General features: G+C 51.8%; 1 protein-coding gene across 1 annotated transcript in view; it reads left to right on the top strand.

Moving 5' to 3' along the window:
• Positions 1 to 16,069, top strand: part of PHKB (phosphorylase kinase, beta) — a 63,418-nt gene that overhangs the window by 10,899 nt on the left and 36,450 nt on the right. Inside the window, exons 2-7 of the mRNA XM_014528409.1 lie at positions 383 to 472; positions 1,803 to 2,077; positions 2,610 to 2,726; positions 7,660 to 7,767; positions 9,776 to 9,856; positions 13,325 to 13,440. Of these exons, the coding sequence (XP_014383895.1) occupies positions 383 to 472; positions 1,803 to 2,077; positions 2,610 to 2,726; positions 7,660 to 7,767; positions 9,776 to 9,856; positions 13,325 to 13,440 (787 nt within the window). The remainder of the gene's footprint in view (positions 1 to 382; positions 473 to 1,802; positions 2,078 to 2,609; positions 2,727 to 7,659; positions 7,768 to 9,775; positions 9,857 to 13,324; positions 13,441 to 16,069) is intronic.

Below are 16,069 nucleotides of genomic sequence, written 5' to 3'. Positions count from 1 at the left end.
CTGCCTGCGCCCGAGTAGTGGTGGGTGAGCGGCTGGCAGAAGGCTGCCTGGTGCGGCTTGAGCATTTGGATGCAGCGCGGACCTCAGGGCAGGTTAGAAGGCGGATTTCTCAGGCGGAAGGGAAACTGTTGGGCGAGTGAGGGCACCTGAGCAGGAGAGCTGTTTGAGTTGTTGGTGGCTGCCGGGTGAGGGGGCGGGATCTCCCCACAGTCAGACCCTCGGACTTGCTACAGGGGAGCTTTCTTCTCTCCTTTCTCCACCCAAAACGCGAACCGTAGTGAGATACGATCGCTCGCCCGTAAGCACGAAACGCTGCTCGGTCTGCGGCTTCCTTGGGGTGCGGGGTGAAAGCACCGAGGGTGACGAGGCTCCTTCCCCGCAGGCTCCGTTTACGAACCTCTGAAGAGCATCCACCTTCTGCAGCCCGACCATGAGAGTCTGTGGGAGAAGCTGGATCGTTACTACAGGATCGGTGAGCGGCGGGGACGCGCCCTCGGGCCAGCGCTTGCTCCGCTTGCTCCCCTCAGTTATGCGCTGGGCATCAGCGTCATGCCCCTCACTGGGCTCTGGGGGGCGGCGCTGAGGCCGCTCTGTGCCGGCCGCATGGGGTGCTGGGGCTGCAGAAGGAGCCAGCAGTCACATCAGTCCTGGAATAACTGTAGCGCTGTCACCGGGGTCCCTGGTGCCCTTCAGGCTTCGGGAACATTCCAGAGGCTTTCCTGAGGGCGCTTGCCCGGTTTGTGGACGGGCTCGCTGCTCATTCACTTAGGCCTGGCTCCCGGGCAGCCCTGAACCTCGCATAACCGTCTCTAACGATGTCATCGAGACACAGACGGTGACCTCGGGTCACTGGCACTCATGTCAGGTCCCTATCCTGCTGTTGCTTTGTTTTCTATGTGTGTGTGTGTGTGTGTGTGTGTGTGTGTGTGTGTGTATATGTGTATGTATACATGTGTGGGTGTATGTGTATATATGTGTGTGTATGTGTATATGTGTGTGTGTACGTGTGTATACACGTGTGTATGTGTATATGTGTATGTATACATGTGTGTTTCTATGTCTGTGTGTGTGTGTGTGTGTGTGTGTGTGTATGTGTATGTATACATGTGTGGGTGTATGTGTATATATGTGTGTGTATGTGTATATGTGTGTGTACGTGTGTATACACGTGTGTATGTATACGTGTGTATGTGTATATGTGTATGTATACATGTGTGCATGTGTGTGTATATGTGTGTGTGTATATGTGTGTATGTGTGTGTGTGTGTGGGGGGAGGTTCCCTCTTTGTCCCTCAGAACTAAGTGGAAATGCCTGTGTTTCGTGTCAGTTTACTTCATATGCCATATGCTTAGACTGGAAGGGCAGAAACTGTAACATTTGATTTATTTGTCTCCCTTACAGTAAGTATTTTTGCTTGTTTGCTTCAACTTTACCTTAATTCAACTTCCTTTGGTCAGGATTCCGATATCTATTTTATGTTGCCCTTTATTTCCTCTGTGGTCATAACTGGCTACAAAGCTTGGCTGCAGTGGCTTACGTGGCCCTCGCGTACAGGTGAGCGGGGCAGGCCCTGTCCCTCGCTAGGGAGGGGCGTGCACCCAGGACGCCGGGTGAGCTGTCCCTGGCTCTGCTGCGGACTCACGGCACCTTCCCGTCTGCCTAAGGGTTGACACGGGCCTGGTTTTAATGTTTCACGAGCGTAATTCCTCACCTCTGGGCCTGCAGATCAGCATTAGGTGTTGGCAGGAGGAACTGCCACAGGAAGGAACTGGGAGAAGATACAAGTACGTGGAGGGATAAGTCAAGGCCACAGGGCTCCTGTGTCAGCCCAGTCCCCGGCCTCTTGCTCACGGGCTGGAAGGACTGATATTGCTAAGCTGTCCTGGCACCTGCAGCCGTATACAGACGCATGCAGCCCTGTTAGAGGACCAGCGGCTGCTTCTCAGAACTGGAGCACGAATCCTAAGATGCATCCAGAACTACAGGAGATCCCAAGTAGCTAAAGAAATCTTGAGGAAGTTCAAAGAGGGAGGGATCAGGCTCCCTGATGTCAATACTATAATACAAATCAAAATGTAAAATAATAGTCAAAACGGTATGGTACTAGCATGAAACATATATATACTAGTGTGTGTGTATATATATATATATATATATATAGAGAGAGAGAGAGAGAGAGAGAGAGGGGGAGAGATATATCAATGGAGTTGTATGGAGGGTTCAGAAATCAAGTGGCCATTGTATAACCTAAAAGGATCAATATTAAAAATTGCCTCTACCCTGTAACAATGAGTTTTAAAAATATCTTTTGGTAGATTTTTCAAATATAGAAATATCGCTTAAAATTTGAGCCAATTCCGTGTGGAAAACGTCTGCTATTTTTAGAGCAATTGCCTTCCGTCCTTAAAAGAAGGAGAAATCGGCACAAGTTTCATCCTGGGATTTTTATATTTCTTTGGCAGCATTTCTGCATCTGCCGGGAAGATGGAGCTTCACCGTTAGAGAATTAGTAGATGTCGCCAGAACATGGGATTAGCCAGATAGTTAAATACGTAATTATCGGAAGCTCAGCTCCCTTCCCAAATCCCTTTCCAATTTCTTCCCTGAGCTATCTCTCCCGCCCAGGCGCATCGACGACGACAAGGGGCGGACGCACGAGCTGGAGCACTCGGCCGTGAAGTGCATGCGAGGGATCCTGTACTGCTACATGCGGCAGGCCGATAAGGTGAGGCGCCGGCCGGGCTGGGGCCTCGGCCCCCCGGAGTGATGAGCCCACAGCAGCCTCTCCCGAGCGGGAGGCACTCAGAGAGCCAAGCACGGCCCCTGCCTGTCCAGCCACGGCCCCAAAGTACCGCCTTCGAAGAAGCCCTCGCGGAGGGTGGTCGGGAGTTGCTGTTCAGGCTTCAGTCTGTTTGCATTTTGCATGTGGTGTTTGCTCGATAAGGCGTTTCTCGGGAGCCTCAATATCCGTATTTTACCCGCTATTACAGTACTGGAGAAAACCCTCCTGAAAATGCCCTTTGGGCCCGGCCAGTGTGGCTCAGTGGTTGAGCATCAACCTAGGAACCAAGAGGTCACGGTTTGATTCCCACTCAGGGCACAGGCCCGGGTTGCAGGCTTGATCCCCAGTAGAGGGCGTGCGGGAGGCAGCTAATCAGTGATTTTCTCTCATCATCAATGTTTCTATCTCTCCCTCTCCCTTCTTCTATCTGAAATCAATAACAACATATATTTTTTTAAAAATTCCCTTTGCACATGTGAATACTCTGGCTTAAGTAAACGTCACTTAAAAATATAACACTTCATTTACCTGTAAAGAAGACAGGAATCACAGACTTAGAAAACAGCCAACCGGCCCGGCGGGCGTGGCTCAGTGGGTGAGCGCCGACCTATGAACCAGGAGGTAACGGTTCAATTCCCAGTCAGGGCACAGGCCCAGGTTGTGGGCTCCATCCCCAGTAGGGGGCGTGCAGGAGGCAGCTGATCCATGATTCTCTCTCATCATTGATGTTTCTCTCTCTCTCTCTCCCTCTCCCTTCCTCTCTGAAATCAATAAAAATATATTTTACAAAGAAAATAGCAGACTGTATAGGTCATTGTGGAAATTAAAGGAATAATATACACAATAAAGCTTTGTAAACGGCAAAGCACCATACACATATAATGAGGTATTTCCCTACTTGCCTGTATGCCTGTGTCCCGGGTCCTAATATAATAAGTGTCTGTGAGTGTGTCACCCAGGCGGAAGGCTCATTGCAGAGGTGCACACCAGTGATTACTCGGGCAGTCTTGGGTATGTAGCATTTTGCATGTTTTTATCATGTGAATATTGTATTGTTTTAATTTATGCTTGGAATGGTAAAAAATGGGATGGTACCTTTTCTTTTTAAGACCTATATCTGAAGTTAAAACTTAAAAAGAAAATCACCTATATTCTGCCATCAAAATATGGCAACAAGAGCATGTCCCTCGCAGAAGAAGTAGATTTAGTCGCAGGCTGGTAATAGGGACACGTGACACACCTGTCATTTGTCTGCCGAGACCCGACTCTGCAGGTCACGAGTGTAAAGGTTTAGAAGTGCATTTAAAAAAATATATATGTATTTTAAATATGTTATTGATTTCAGGGAGAGAGATAGAAACATCAATGAGGTTTTTCAGGCCTGGAATGCAGCTCTGTCAGGCTGACACGCTGAGTCGCAGAGCGTGTCATCTATAATTGAAGCGCTTACCATGCGCGTTGTTTTTTCCTACGCGTGTGAAGTGCACAGTGTACCTGACAGTTACTGTTTCCTGAGCGCCTGTCGTCTGTGAATCCAACTTCTCCCCCAGGAGGTAGACCTCCTTGAGAGCAGGTAGGTCTCAGTGAGCATCGCTGACCCGAGGGAAAGGATGTAATAGCGAGGCTTTTCTCTGTGGTTTGCTGTAGTCAGCTCTTCATTTCCTTCCTAAACACTCTTCACCCTCACTACCCGGCCTCCTCAGTGACGGCGTCTTTCCCGTGCAGCTTGAGTGTGACTTCAGCGGCCCTGAGCCCTCAGTGACAGGGGCTCAGCGTGTTTTCCTTGTGTGCACGTGGCCGGTCGTTAAAATCGGCGAGCTGTAAGGCAATGCGACGACGTTGGGATTAGGAGTCTGTGCAGACCACAGGGCACAGGGTGGGATTGGGAGTCTGTGCCGACCACAGGGCACAGGGTGGGATTGGGAGTCTGTGCAGACCACAGGGTACAGGGTGGGATTGGGAGTCTGTGCAGACCACAGGGTACAGGGCTGGATTGGGAGTCTGTGCAGACCACAGGGTACAGGGCTGGATGAGGAGTCTGTGCAGACCACAGAGCACCGGACTTAAAGCTTCTAAGCATTTTCCTGCTGTGATCTTTCCTGCTCCCACACCTGTCAGAGCAGGGCTGGAGGGCATTACTGTAGTCCCCGGATGACTGGGCGGGGCTGACCCAGGGAGCCTGAACCTGGGCAGCCCCCCTCCCCCCACCCGCTGCCTCCCTCACCTCCGCCTCTTCCTGGTGCTCACCTACCCTCAGGGGCCGGGCCGCAGCAGTAGGGCATGTCGCCCTGTGTATTGGAAAACGTGAACTGTGTGCTTCGGCCTTTCTGTAAAGCCGAAGGAAGCCTGTGTGGGGCTCACTGGCTGTGCTTTGCCCGGACGGCTGGCCTTCTCCGTCTTCTTAGGTGAAACCATGCGTAGGAAGCCGAAGGCTTTCTACTTCCACTGATCTCTCGTCATAAGACACGCTTCCCGACGTAACTTCCAAAAACACGACCCGAGAGAGGCTGTGAACTGAGGATGGATTTGAGGGGGTGAGGGGTGGTCCTAGGTCTGCAGGAGGGAGAGCAGCTGACTCCAGGCTATTGCCGTCTTGCACGTCTCAGGGCTCACCTGCTGACATGCATGTTCCCTCTCGGCGTCTGTGCCTCCCCTCTCACCGGCTCGCTCCTGCTCCCGCTCCCGCTCCCGCTCACTAAGGAGAGGCCTTCCTATGCTGTCGCTCAGTCTGCAGGTGGGGCGGGATCTGCCTCGCACCAGGCGTGCACGCTACTGTCTTTATCGACTTAAACATTTGTTTGCTTAAAACGCTACTAAGTAATTTCCAATTCATGAGAAACCATTAAAGTTTCATAAAGCTTATTCTCGCAGGATTGCCTTGAGAGATGGGTTTTCCTACCTGAGTGCATGTTTTAAGGCTACACATTGGGAACAGAGGACACAGTACTGTTACCTTTTCCTAAATGAGAAGCTGTTTATTTACAAGGACACATTTTCAGAAAAGCCAAATAAAATAGAGACAGAGAAAACATGAATCTAGATTTTTAAAAAATCTTCACCTGAGGATATTTTCTCATTGACTTTTTGAGAGAATGGAAGGGAGGGAAGAGGGGGGAAGAGAAAGAGAGAGAGAGAGAGAGAGAGAGAACATCCATGTGAGAGAGAGGCATTGAGAGAGAGAGAGAAAACATCCATGTGAGAGAGAGACATCGGTTGGTTGCCTCCCACACGCACCCTGACCTGGGCCAGGGATCAAGCCTGCAACCGAGGTACGTGCCCTTGACCGGGAATCAAATCTTTGCTTTGGTCCGCGGGCCGACACTCTAACCACTGAGCAAACCGGCTAAGGCTCTAGGTTTTCTTAGCCGAGCAAATTTTGTGTTAATCATTCCTCACTTTTACTTGCCAGATGTCAGACGCCATAAAGCACGAATTAATGTCTCCTTGATTTTGGCTGCTTTCACGAGAGCTTTTTGTCAGTGATTCACATGCAACTCACCCCATTGCATTCCAAAGCTGAGAGAGTCTGGGCCTTATTTTTTGTCTGAAATGTTAAATTACTTGTCTTTTAGCAGCTTTAGGGCTGAAAGCAGAGGCACGTGATTTTCCATTTGAGCATCTTGAATCGTTTAGCAGTTGCCTTTCCCCCGACGCAGTGATTGAATGTGAATTCTCTGCCGGGTGCTGTGTGTCTCGGAGACAAATGACAAACGCCGCCCGGCAGCTGCGGCAGCCACTTCATTAAACGGATCAGACCATCTCCTTCGATAGGTACTTACCCAGCAGGCAAGATGGCTTTTGTTCTGATTTGACCATGTTTTGGTCTAAGCTCCCAGGACAGTGTTTGAGATGATAATCATGGTGTGTGGAAGGAGGGACCACACGGATGTCTATCTGTGTTGTCCAAGACCACGGCCAGCAGTTACGGTCTGAGTAATGTTTATTTTTAAAATATGTACTTATTGCTTTCAGAGAGGAAGGAACAGGGAGGGAGAGAGAGAAACATCAGTGATGAGAGAGAATCATGGATCGGCTGCCTCCTGCACGCCCCCTACTGGGGATGGAGCCCACAGCCAGGCATGTGCCTTGACTGGGAATCGAACTGTGTGTGACCTCCTGGTTCCTAGGTCAACGCTCAAACTCCTGAGCCACTGGCCAGGCCTCTCTCACATCTTTTCAGAGAGAGAACCCCGTTGCTTTTCCACTGAGTCACGTGCCGTCCTGTTCACCCTCCGCTGCTGTCCAGCGGGTGCCCGCGGGGACGAGCCCGCACCTGGCATGCAGTCCGCATCCGCCAGTGTTTGCCAAGTTGAATATGGCCGAGACGAGGAGACGGGCTTTGTTGTCCTTGGAGCGGGCCTGTTGGGGCATTTAGTGTTCACGTCGTGTTCTGAGACGTTAAAGTGGACGTCCAGCGAGCAAGGGAAGGTGTGGACGGCGTTCCTGGGAAGGGGAGCGGGTGGGAGGGAAGGAGCCATGCGGACAGGAGCCGGGCTGCGTTCGCGCCCTCGGAGAAGGAAGCAGCATTCCCGTTCGGCGCTCACTGACTCCGCACGTGGCCCGCAGCGCTGTCACCGCGTGTCAGGTCAGCGCCCCGCGGTCAGTGGGACACGATGCGGCAGTCCTGCTCCTCCGCGTTGCTGGGTCCGTGAAATCCCCGTCAGGACCCACGGCCGGTTGACGCCGTCCAGTCAGCAGTTACGGGTTCTGCCTGTTTTGTTTCTTCAGAAACAGTCACGTCTCTGGCTTGTTCCGCCCTCTGCCTACAAGCGGTAACTTTCCTCGCTCACACCTTCCACGAGGAATAACTTGGGATCCGTAGCTTGGCCGTGAACGTGAACGGCGAGCATTGTGTACCTGTCGCCTTTGCTTCCAGGTCCAGCAGTTCAAGCAGGACCCGCGCCCGACAACCTGCCTCCACTCCGTGTTCAACGTGCGCACAGGGGACGAGGTCCTCTCCTACGAGGAGTACGGGCACCTGCAGGTGAGGAGACACACGGGCCTGCCCTCCTCCCCGCAGAGGAGGCTCGAGGCCTCGCAGCGACTCACGAATGTTCAAGGTGGAAGGGCACCAGCGTGACGCGGATGGCTGGGAGCCGCCGGGCGGGGTTAGTTATGGGGCTGAATATTGAATCCACAAGCAAAAAGGGCAGCTGGAAAGGTTGTGATGTTAGGACCACCTAAAGGAGAAACACTCGGTTTTTTAAAAGCCATTTTTATCTATTTTTGCTGATTTCAGAGAGGAGGGGAGAGGGAGAGAGACAGAAACATCCATGATGAGAGAGATTCATGGATTGGCTGCCTCCTGCCCTCCCACCCCCCACACTGGGGATCGAGCCCGCAACCCGGGCCTGTGCCCCGACCAGGAATGGAACCGTGACCTCCTGGTTCATAGGTTGACGCTCAAGCACTGAGCCACACCGGTCGGGCAGATCTTACAGCTTTTTTCTGTGACGGAAGCTTGTACCTGTCATCAAACTTGAAAGAGTTTCGACACTTAGGAACCAGGGAATAAAAGACCATCGACAGGGCCGTCACGGCAGATCAGAAGTTCCTGTTCCACAGCAGTTCATTTTTAATATGTCAGTTTCCCATACAGCTAAACATATCACTGAAACGACACCCCAGAGGCTCTGGAGTCTGAGTTTCGTCTTTATAATGTATTAACCTCGGTGCCGGGGCTAAGAACACGCTGCAGGGTTTTATGTTCTGCTTTAAAATTGCCCGCTGCTCTCAGCTGGACCTCCTGTTGCCTGTCCCTGAGACCCAGATACCATACACGCTCCTTATCCTTAATGCGTCTCCTTCCTGCTCCTCTTGCGGTTTCTCGAGCTGGAGGGCAGAATACTTACTACCCATTATTTGGTGCTAAAATAAGACCTTCTTATAGTTGCCCTCTTTCTAACGATCAGAAATGTCTTACTTAGTGTGACTCCTCCAAACAGCGCGGCGTCCCCATTCTGTGCAGCACAGACTCCGGTACTTACTTGTGACCAATCCGTACATGGGACCCAGGAGCCTACGCGTATGTCGTTGCTCAGCCTTCTCTTAGGGCTCTCACATAATTAGGCTCCAGGCACCTCTTGCTTTGGCAAGTGTTTCCTACTTGAAGTAGGGTTTTCAGATGTTCACCCCTCATTTATTGTTGTATCCCAGAATTGAAGCGCAGTGCCGGGCACATAGTAGGTGTTCAAGAAATGCTGGTCACCAGCTACTTGGCAGTCCCTTTGCAGTTGTCACTTACTGATCGTTTCTCACAGAAGCACCCCGGAAGTCGGAGCAGAGGGCTCCTGGAGGTGGAGCCCTAAATGGCTGTCCGTGGGAATAGAACCTCTCTGAAGCCGTTTCTGACGTGCCAGTGTCAGCGCTGGAATAAATATTTGGGGGCTGGCAGTGCATGCAGCCCTTGAGACAGGCCGCTCAGAAGCCACGTCCATCTAAATTCCTTAAAACCAGCATCCTGTGTCTTTCTGTGTGGCCGCCTGCATTTGGACGAGGCCCTTGTCTGTCTTTAATAGACCAATAAACTAAAAGGAGGAAACTCGTTTGCTTATAAACCATTTGTTCACACATGGATTTTAAAGGCTCTGCTATCCCGCTGAGTCAAACGGACAGTGCCTGCCGCTGCCCCCGAGTCCCGCGCCCTCTGAAGGAGGCGTGTTTACGGTGCAGTGTTTACGGTGCCCCGCAGGCGTGCGTTAGCCCCAAGTCTGAAAGTGAGTCTTTGAAAACAACTGCCGTAGAAACACCTCTCCGCGTCCTCCTGCGGCTGTCCCTCCAGGTGAACTGCCCGAGGACTTGAGGGGGTGGGTTTCCTCCGGAAGCTGGGGTTTCATCAGGAGCTAGAGCCGCAGCTCCGTCATGTCACGATGGGGATGAAACGGTGTTCGGTCACAGCGAGAGCGGAGGGCTGGTCGTCTCATTTTTACAAGGAATCTGATGACAGCGTTTCTGTTGCCCCCTGTAACCCTTCCCGTGCTGCTTGTTTTCAGATCAACGCGGTGTCCCTCTACCTCCTCTACCTGGTGGAGATGATTTCCTCGGGGCTGCAGATCATCTACAACACCGATGAGGTACGCGCTCCTCCTGCTCTTTAAAAAAAATGAATTGATGTCAGAGAGGGAGGGAGAGGGAGGGAGAGATAGAAACATCAATGATGAGAGAGAATCATGGACCAGCTGCCTCCTGCACACCCCACACTGGGGATGGAGCCCGCAACCCGGGCCTGTGTCCTGACCGGGAATCGAACCCTGACCTCCTGGTTCATAGGTCGACGCTCAACCTCTGAGCCACGCCGGCCGAGCTCCTCAATTCTTTAGCACTGAATTTCATCTCCAAGGATCTCTCTTATCTTACTTTTTAAAACTCATTTTTTGTTTAATAAAAAATGGATTATTCTTCATTTCATATAATCAGAGACTGGATTTGGGATATTGGATCAAAGTCTTTACATTTTCAATGCTCAGCACTTTGGAAATGAACAAACATGTAGCAAGTTATGAAATTGTACTCCTGTGAAGGCTCTAAGGCGATCTGAAATAGAAGCTTTCAGGATATTTTAGTAACAAAGAAAGTACAATAGCATTTGCAGATTTTCTGTTATTATTTGTTTTTTTACATCATTCCTTTTTGTGACCCTCCTTTTACAAGTAGAGAGATACTTTTATCATATTGTATTATTTTCATTTGCGGGCCTCTCAGTAGGGTTCTGGATGTTTTTCAAAAGACAGATATCATGCTCTTATTCTTCTTGGAAATTTGAACTGAATTTCTGCCCAGACCACCCAGAGTTGAGGAGCGTTTCTTTCATGGGCGGTAATGCTGGACACACACACCTGCGACACACTTTCAGCTGAGCCCAGGCAGACACAGGCTCTTATTCTTTTTTTTTTATTTTTTTATTTCTTTATTGATTTCAGAGAGGGAGGGAGGGAGAGAGGGGGGGGGGAACATCAATGATGAGAGAGAATCATTGATCGGCTGCCTCCTGCACGCCCCCCACTGGGGATCGAGCCCACAACCCGGGCATGTGCCCTTGGCCGGAATCGAACCTGGGACCCTTCAGTCCGCAGCCGACGCTCTATCCACTGAGCCAAACCGGCTAGGGCGAGGCTCTTATTCTTGAGAAGGTACACGCAGTGGGAGCACAGGCTCTTATTGAGACGGTACATACAGTGGGAGCACAGGCTCTTACTATTGAGACAGTACATGCAGTGGGAGCGCAGGCTCCTACTATTGAGATGGTACACACAGTGGGAGCACAGAATCTTACTGTTGAGTCGGTACACGCAGTGGGAGCACAAGCTCTTATTATTGAGATGGTACATGCAGTGGGAGCACAGGCTCTTACTGAATCGAACCTGGGACCCTTCAGTCCGCAGCCGACTACTGTTGAGTCGGTACACGCAGTGGGAGCACAAGCTCTTATTATTGAGATGGTACACGCAGTGGGAGATCCCCAAAGAGGAGGCGTGCTGTGTGGACTGGTCCTTCTTCCTCGTCTGTGACCCCTGCGGGGAAAACATGGCCAGACACGAACTGCCAGGACCCTCAGTGGGCACACGAGACGCTGGGACGTGGGTGCCTGCAGTCCTGCCCCCTCGTGGTGTTCAGTCTCCTAGGTCCCTCCAGATGCAGCTCTACAGAAAGCCAAGTCTATTTAGAAGTGAAGAGAAATAGCAAAGGAGAAAGGATGATATGAAGAAATTACCAATAACCACTAAGGTTTCTCTGTTCGATTCATCCAAGAATTGCATGTTTTTGTTTCATCTAAATCATCCTCATTTTTAATGACATTGGGAAATATTGGAATTCAGGTATTCTGGGTCGCGGAGGGGGTGGGGACTCCTATCTCAGACCAGTCGTAAGCGGCCTCCTAAATGTAAACAAATATGAGAAGCGTGACTGATTGAGAAGCCCGCCCACCCAGCTTCCCCTACTCCCCACCCCAGGAGGCGCCCGAAGCCGGGAGAAGGGGCGGCTCCGGGCGGGACCAGTGCGGGGCCCGTGCACAGTGAGCAGCAGCCCACGCGATGGCTGCCCGCGATTCCCGTGAGCGTCACTCATGGCGGTGACAGGCCTGGTCAGTGGCGGCTTTGTTTCGTTCGGTATTTTATTTTCATTTTCAAGTTTCAGCATTTGTTTTTTGCTTTCTCAATATCTGCTGTGGCTCATTTTAAATTTTGTCAACTGACGGATTTTATAAATACGATATTGCTTTAAGCTTTGCATTCTGTTTATATGGCTTATCCATACTGAAGCAATTTTGGTATTTTCTCTTTAATTTTTCCCCCTTGTTTTCTTATACTTTTTCTCGGCCTTGTAGGTTTTATCTGGCGATATAAAATTTCAATAAGCCTTCAACATGTGCACTTAAAATCCCGGGTAACTGCAGAGTCTGGGGGCTGAATCTGGGTCCCACGGCGGTAAATGGGCTGCATAGAGCCTTTCAGGGATGAGGTTCCTTTTAAGACACGGTCTTTGCTCTGACACACGAAGGCTCAGAACGGCTGCCGCTGTGCGTGCCGGCAGAGGTGCGGTAGCATCTCCACTCCAGGGGGGCCTGTGATGAAGGGGGCAGATGTGTGCAGCTGGGCACATTGAACCAGACGCAATGACTAAACAAGACCCTGCAATCAGGACCAGGGGCCCCTAGAAAATGCCTGCGTGAACATGAGTGAACTTGAGCTCAATAAGAGCGGACCATGGTCTCTGCTGTCACAGTTCTGAGTGTAAACGTCATCAGGCGTCTGAAAGTTTTATGCAGAAGCCGTGTGGCCTGGCTTTTGTTTGCCCCCCACCCCCCCACCTTCCCGTCAGCTCTGGGTTTATAAGAAGGGGTGCCCGTGGCTCTGCAAAGTGGGGGATTAGAATGCGGAGGAATAGAAGTGAGACTCCAGGTCGACCCCACGGGGGACTGGCGTGTTTCAGAACTGAGACATGCCTTCTTACCGCCGAGGTTCTAGAACAGGGGTGGGCAAACTTTTTGACTCGAGGGCCACAATGGGTTCTTAAACTGGACCGGAGGGCCGGAACAAAAGCATGGATGGAGTGTTTGTGTGAACTAATATAAATTCCAAGTAAACATCATTACATAAAAGGGTACGGTCTTTTTTTTTTTAGTTTTATTCATTTCAAATGGGCCGGATCCGGCCCGCGGGCCGTAGTTTGCCCACGGCTGTTTTAGAATATGTAACATCTCATATGGGCATTTGTGATTCCAACTGTTACCCACTAAGAAGCAGAGCTTTCTGTTTGTCTTCATCCTTGAGATGCGCAGCCCTGGCGAGCTGCGTAACCCATCGCTGAAGAAAGTGGTGGGGCACTGACATGTCGGCTCTTCTTCCGTGTGGTGTAATGTTAGCTCCTCACTTTAGGCCCGAGGTGAGAGTAGCAGGCGGACCACAGTGTTCACAGCGCTGTAAGCGGCACGGGAATCTCAGCTCGTCAGAGGGCTGGTTTCAGATGGGGCGTCACTGTTCCGTCAGGATCTGAGCATCTGCTGTGGCCCGTGTCCTCACGTTTCGCTTCTTTTCTTCCAGGTCTCTTTTATTCAGAACCTGGTGTTTTGTGTAGAGAGGGTTTACCGGGTGCCTGACTTCGGTGTCTGGGAAAGGGGAAGCAAATACAACAACGGCAGCACGGAGCTGCATTCGAGGTAACTTGCCGATTTCTGAGTGGTTTTCATTCGTTTAACTGTGTGAGTTGGAATATGAATCGAAATCAGAGTATTAGATGGGAACTGTGGCTTCTGTGTTAATTTTCACCTGCTTCCTTCCTCTATGTGATGCGGATGAAATTCACTTACAATTAAAGTCAAAGAGTCGGCTCCCCTGTCCCAGCAGCTGCGGGAGGAGCAGGCGGCCCCCAGCTCAGGTCGGAGCTGGCTGGCCCGGGCCTGCCCTCCTCTCGGCAGGGCAGCGATGCTCTTTGAAAGTCAAGTCCAGGGAACTGCCCGACCCCAGTGTGCATGCGCTGCGTGGAGTCGCCCCGCCCACAGGACCGAGCTTTACCCTACCCGGCAGGTCCAGACCTTTCCAATCCAGAGTAGCGTCGGTCGTTGTTTTCTGGAAGAGGTGCGAGCAGCCCGGAGCTGTGCTGTGTGGGTCTGACTCAGCCGCAGTGGCTGCCAACTGCGGTTAATAGTGTATGAATTCCCTTTGTTAATAGTGTATGAATTCCCCTTGCGCCTTGGGGTGAGGAAAGTAGCTTTAGTGCCTGGTTGCGCCTTTCAGACATTCTAAATTTATGCCCAGGAGTTCAGCTTTTAGCAAAAAGTGGAGCTCAGTGGGTCCTAGTGCTGCACACGGAAGGATTTGCGAATGTGAAGGTTATGAGCTGCAGGTCAGCTTAGATCACCGAGACGTGTGCGGAGGGGGAAGCAGGCTGGGAGACTGGGTAAGGGCTGTGCCGCTCTGCGCCTTTTGGACGGAAGGACTGACCACAGGAAAAATTAAGCCGATGGAAGATGTTCAGTAAACGTAAGGCTGGCTCCAGATGGCTGCTGCATAAAGTCTCTAATCCCTCAGTTTCCCCATCTGTCAAACGAAGGCAATGATAGTTTCTACTATGTAAGTTGTAATGGTCACACTAACATACATATATGTTAACAGGTGTGTGCATATGTGTGTAGCATGTATGCGTGTATATGTATGTGTGTATATGTATACATACATGCGTATATATGTAGCATTTGCACACCTGGCCTTGGTAAGCACTAGCATACAAGTGCACACGCACATTTCAAAATATTTTAATAACAGACGCCAGCGGGAGGACAGTTGAGTGCAGACGTTAAGCCAAGTCCGGCAAGTAAAACATAGGAAGATAGTGCTGCATTTTAGCCATCATCCAAATTAAGTTCTCGGCACTCCAGGTTAGCAGTGAAATTACGAGGGAGCAGTGGAGTGGATGAGCGAAGGGGATTGTGCGTTCACCATCACGGACCTGGCGAGGCGCCCCTCCCCAGCGCTCTGCCAGCCTGCGCTGCTCTCGGGCCGCGTCGCTGCACACAGCGCTTGTTCCCAAAGCGACTGCTTCGTCCTGTGTCATCGCTGGTGCTCCAGTCCTCGAGCTACAGCAGAGGCCGCGTCCTTCTCTTCCACTTCCTGCTACGTGTGGGCTCGTTTGTTCATCCTCACCCGAGGATACTTTCCCATTGATTTTTAGAGAGAGTGGGAGGGAGGAGAGGGAGAGACAGAGAAACATGGAAGTGAGAGTGACCCATCGATTTGGTTGCCTCCTGCACACACCCCGACCAGGGCCGGGGAACCTGCAACCAAGGTACGTGGCCTTTACAGGAATCGAACCCAGGACCCTTCAGTCCACAGGCTGATGTTCTATCCACTGAGCCAAAACGGCCAGGGCCGTTTTATGTGGTTTTGCCAGAACCATCTGTGAAGGTCCACTGAAACCACAGCTTCCTCAGGCCTCGCCTTGTGGATGAGGGGTCACTCGTGCAGTCTCACTAACACGTGCACCTCGCGCTGCTGGCGGAGGGTTCTGTTATCAGCTCCAGGCGGGGAAAGCTGTGCGCTGGGGCCAGGGGGCTCCTCGGTCCCAGGGACTCGTTCCTAGGCCAGCACAGGAGCTGGCGGTGGATGTCTCCGCACGAGCCCCAGACCACACACCCGGGGCTCTCCTGGTGCTCTGCCTGGAGCCTGGAGCCCGTGCGGCTGCTGGCGGCCTCCCTGCTGCCTGCGAGGCTAGTGAGCCGCCGCCGCCTCGTTCTGGGTGCGTGATCGTCGGGGCCCGGCTCCGGTTCCTGCCTGCTCACCTGTCGTTGCGGATGAACTGCATGGCTGAGAGGCGGGGTGGGTGCCGTCCCTGGTGCAGACTCGGCCACAGGTTTCTGAGACGCTATTGTCCGAGAGTTTCTGTCTTGCTAGGCTGCCCTTTTCCGGGGCCCTTGGCTGGGAGCAGGCTTGCGGGGCCTTTCTGTTTTGTGCACCTACTGGCATTTCCCCGTTAGTGCTGCTTCACCTCCCGTCTGGAATATGCGAGGCAGCCCGCCTTCCCCCTTCCCGGGACTTTGTCTCCTTGCCTGTAACGCCCGGGATTTTTACTTGCACTTCGTGAGAGGCATAGAGAAGGTTGTGTGCGCCACTTCCCGTCCACGTAGTTTAAGTTTCCCATCTATTCACCATCCTGTGATACAAATAACGCTCACCTGAGAGATGGCACATGACCACGCCATGGAAAACGTGGGTCACAGCGACACGGGTCACTCAGAACGCGCTCCAGCACCTGCAGGGCTTTCTGCCCTGGGCATGGCCTCTCCTAGGGAG

Source organism: Myotis brandtii, unplaced genomic scaffold (assembly GCF_000412655.1).
Source record: "Myotis brandtii unplaced genomic scaffold, ASM41265v1 scaffold633, whole genome shotgun sequence".
NCBI classification, from domain to species: domain Eukaryota; kingdom Metazoa; phylum Chordata; class Mammalia; order Chiroptera; family Vespertilionidae; genus Myotis; species Myotis brandtii.
Note: the sequence above shows the minus strand (reverse complement) of the source record. Positions and strands in the feature narration are given on the sequence as shown.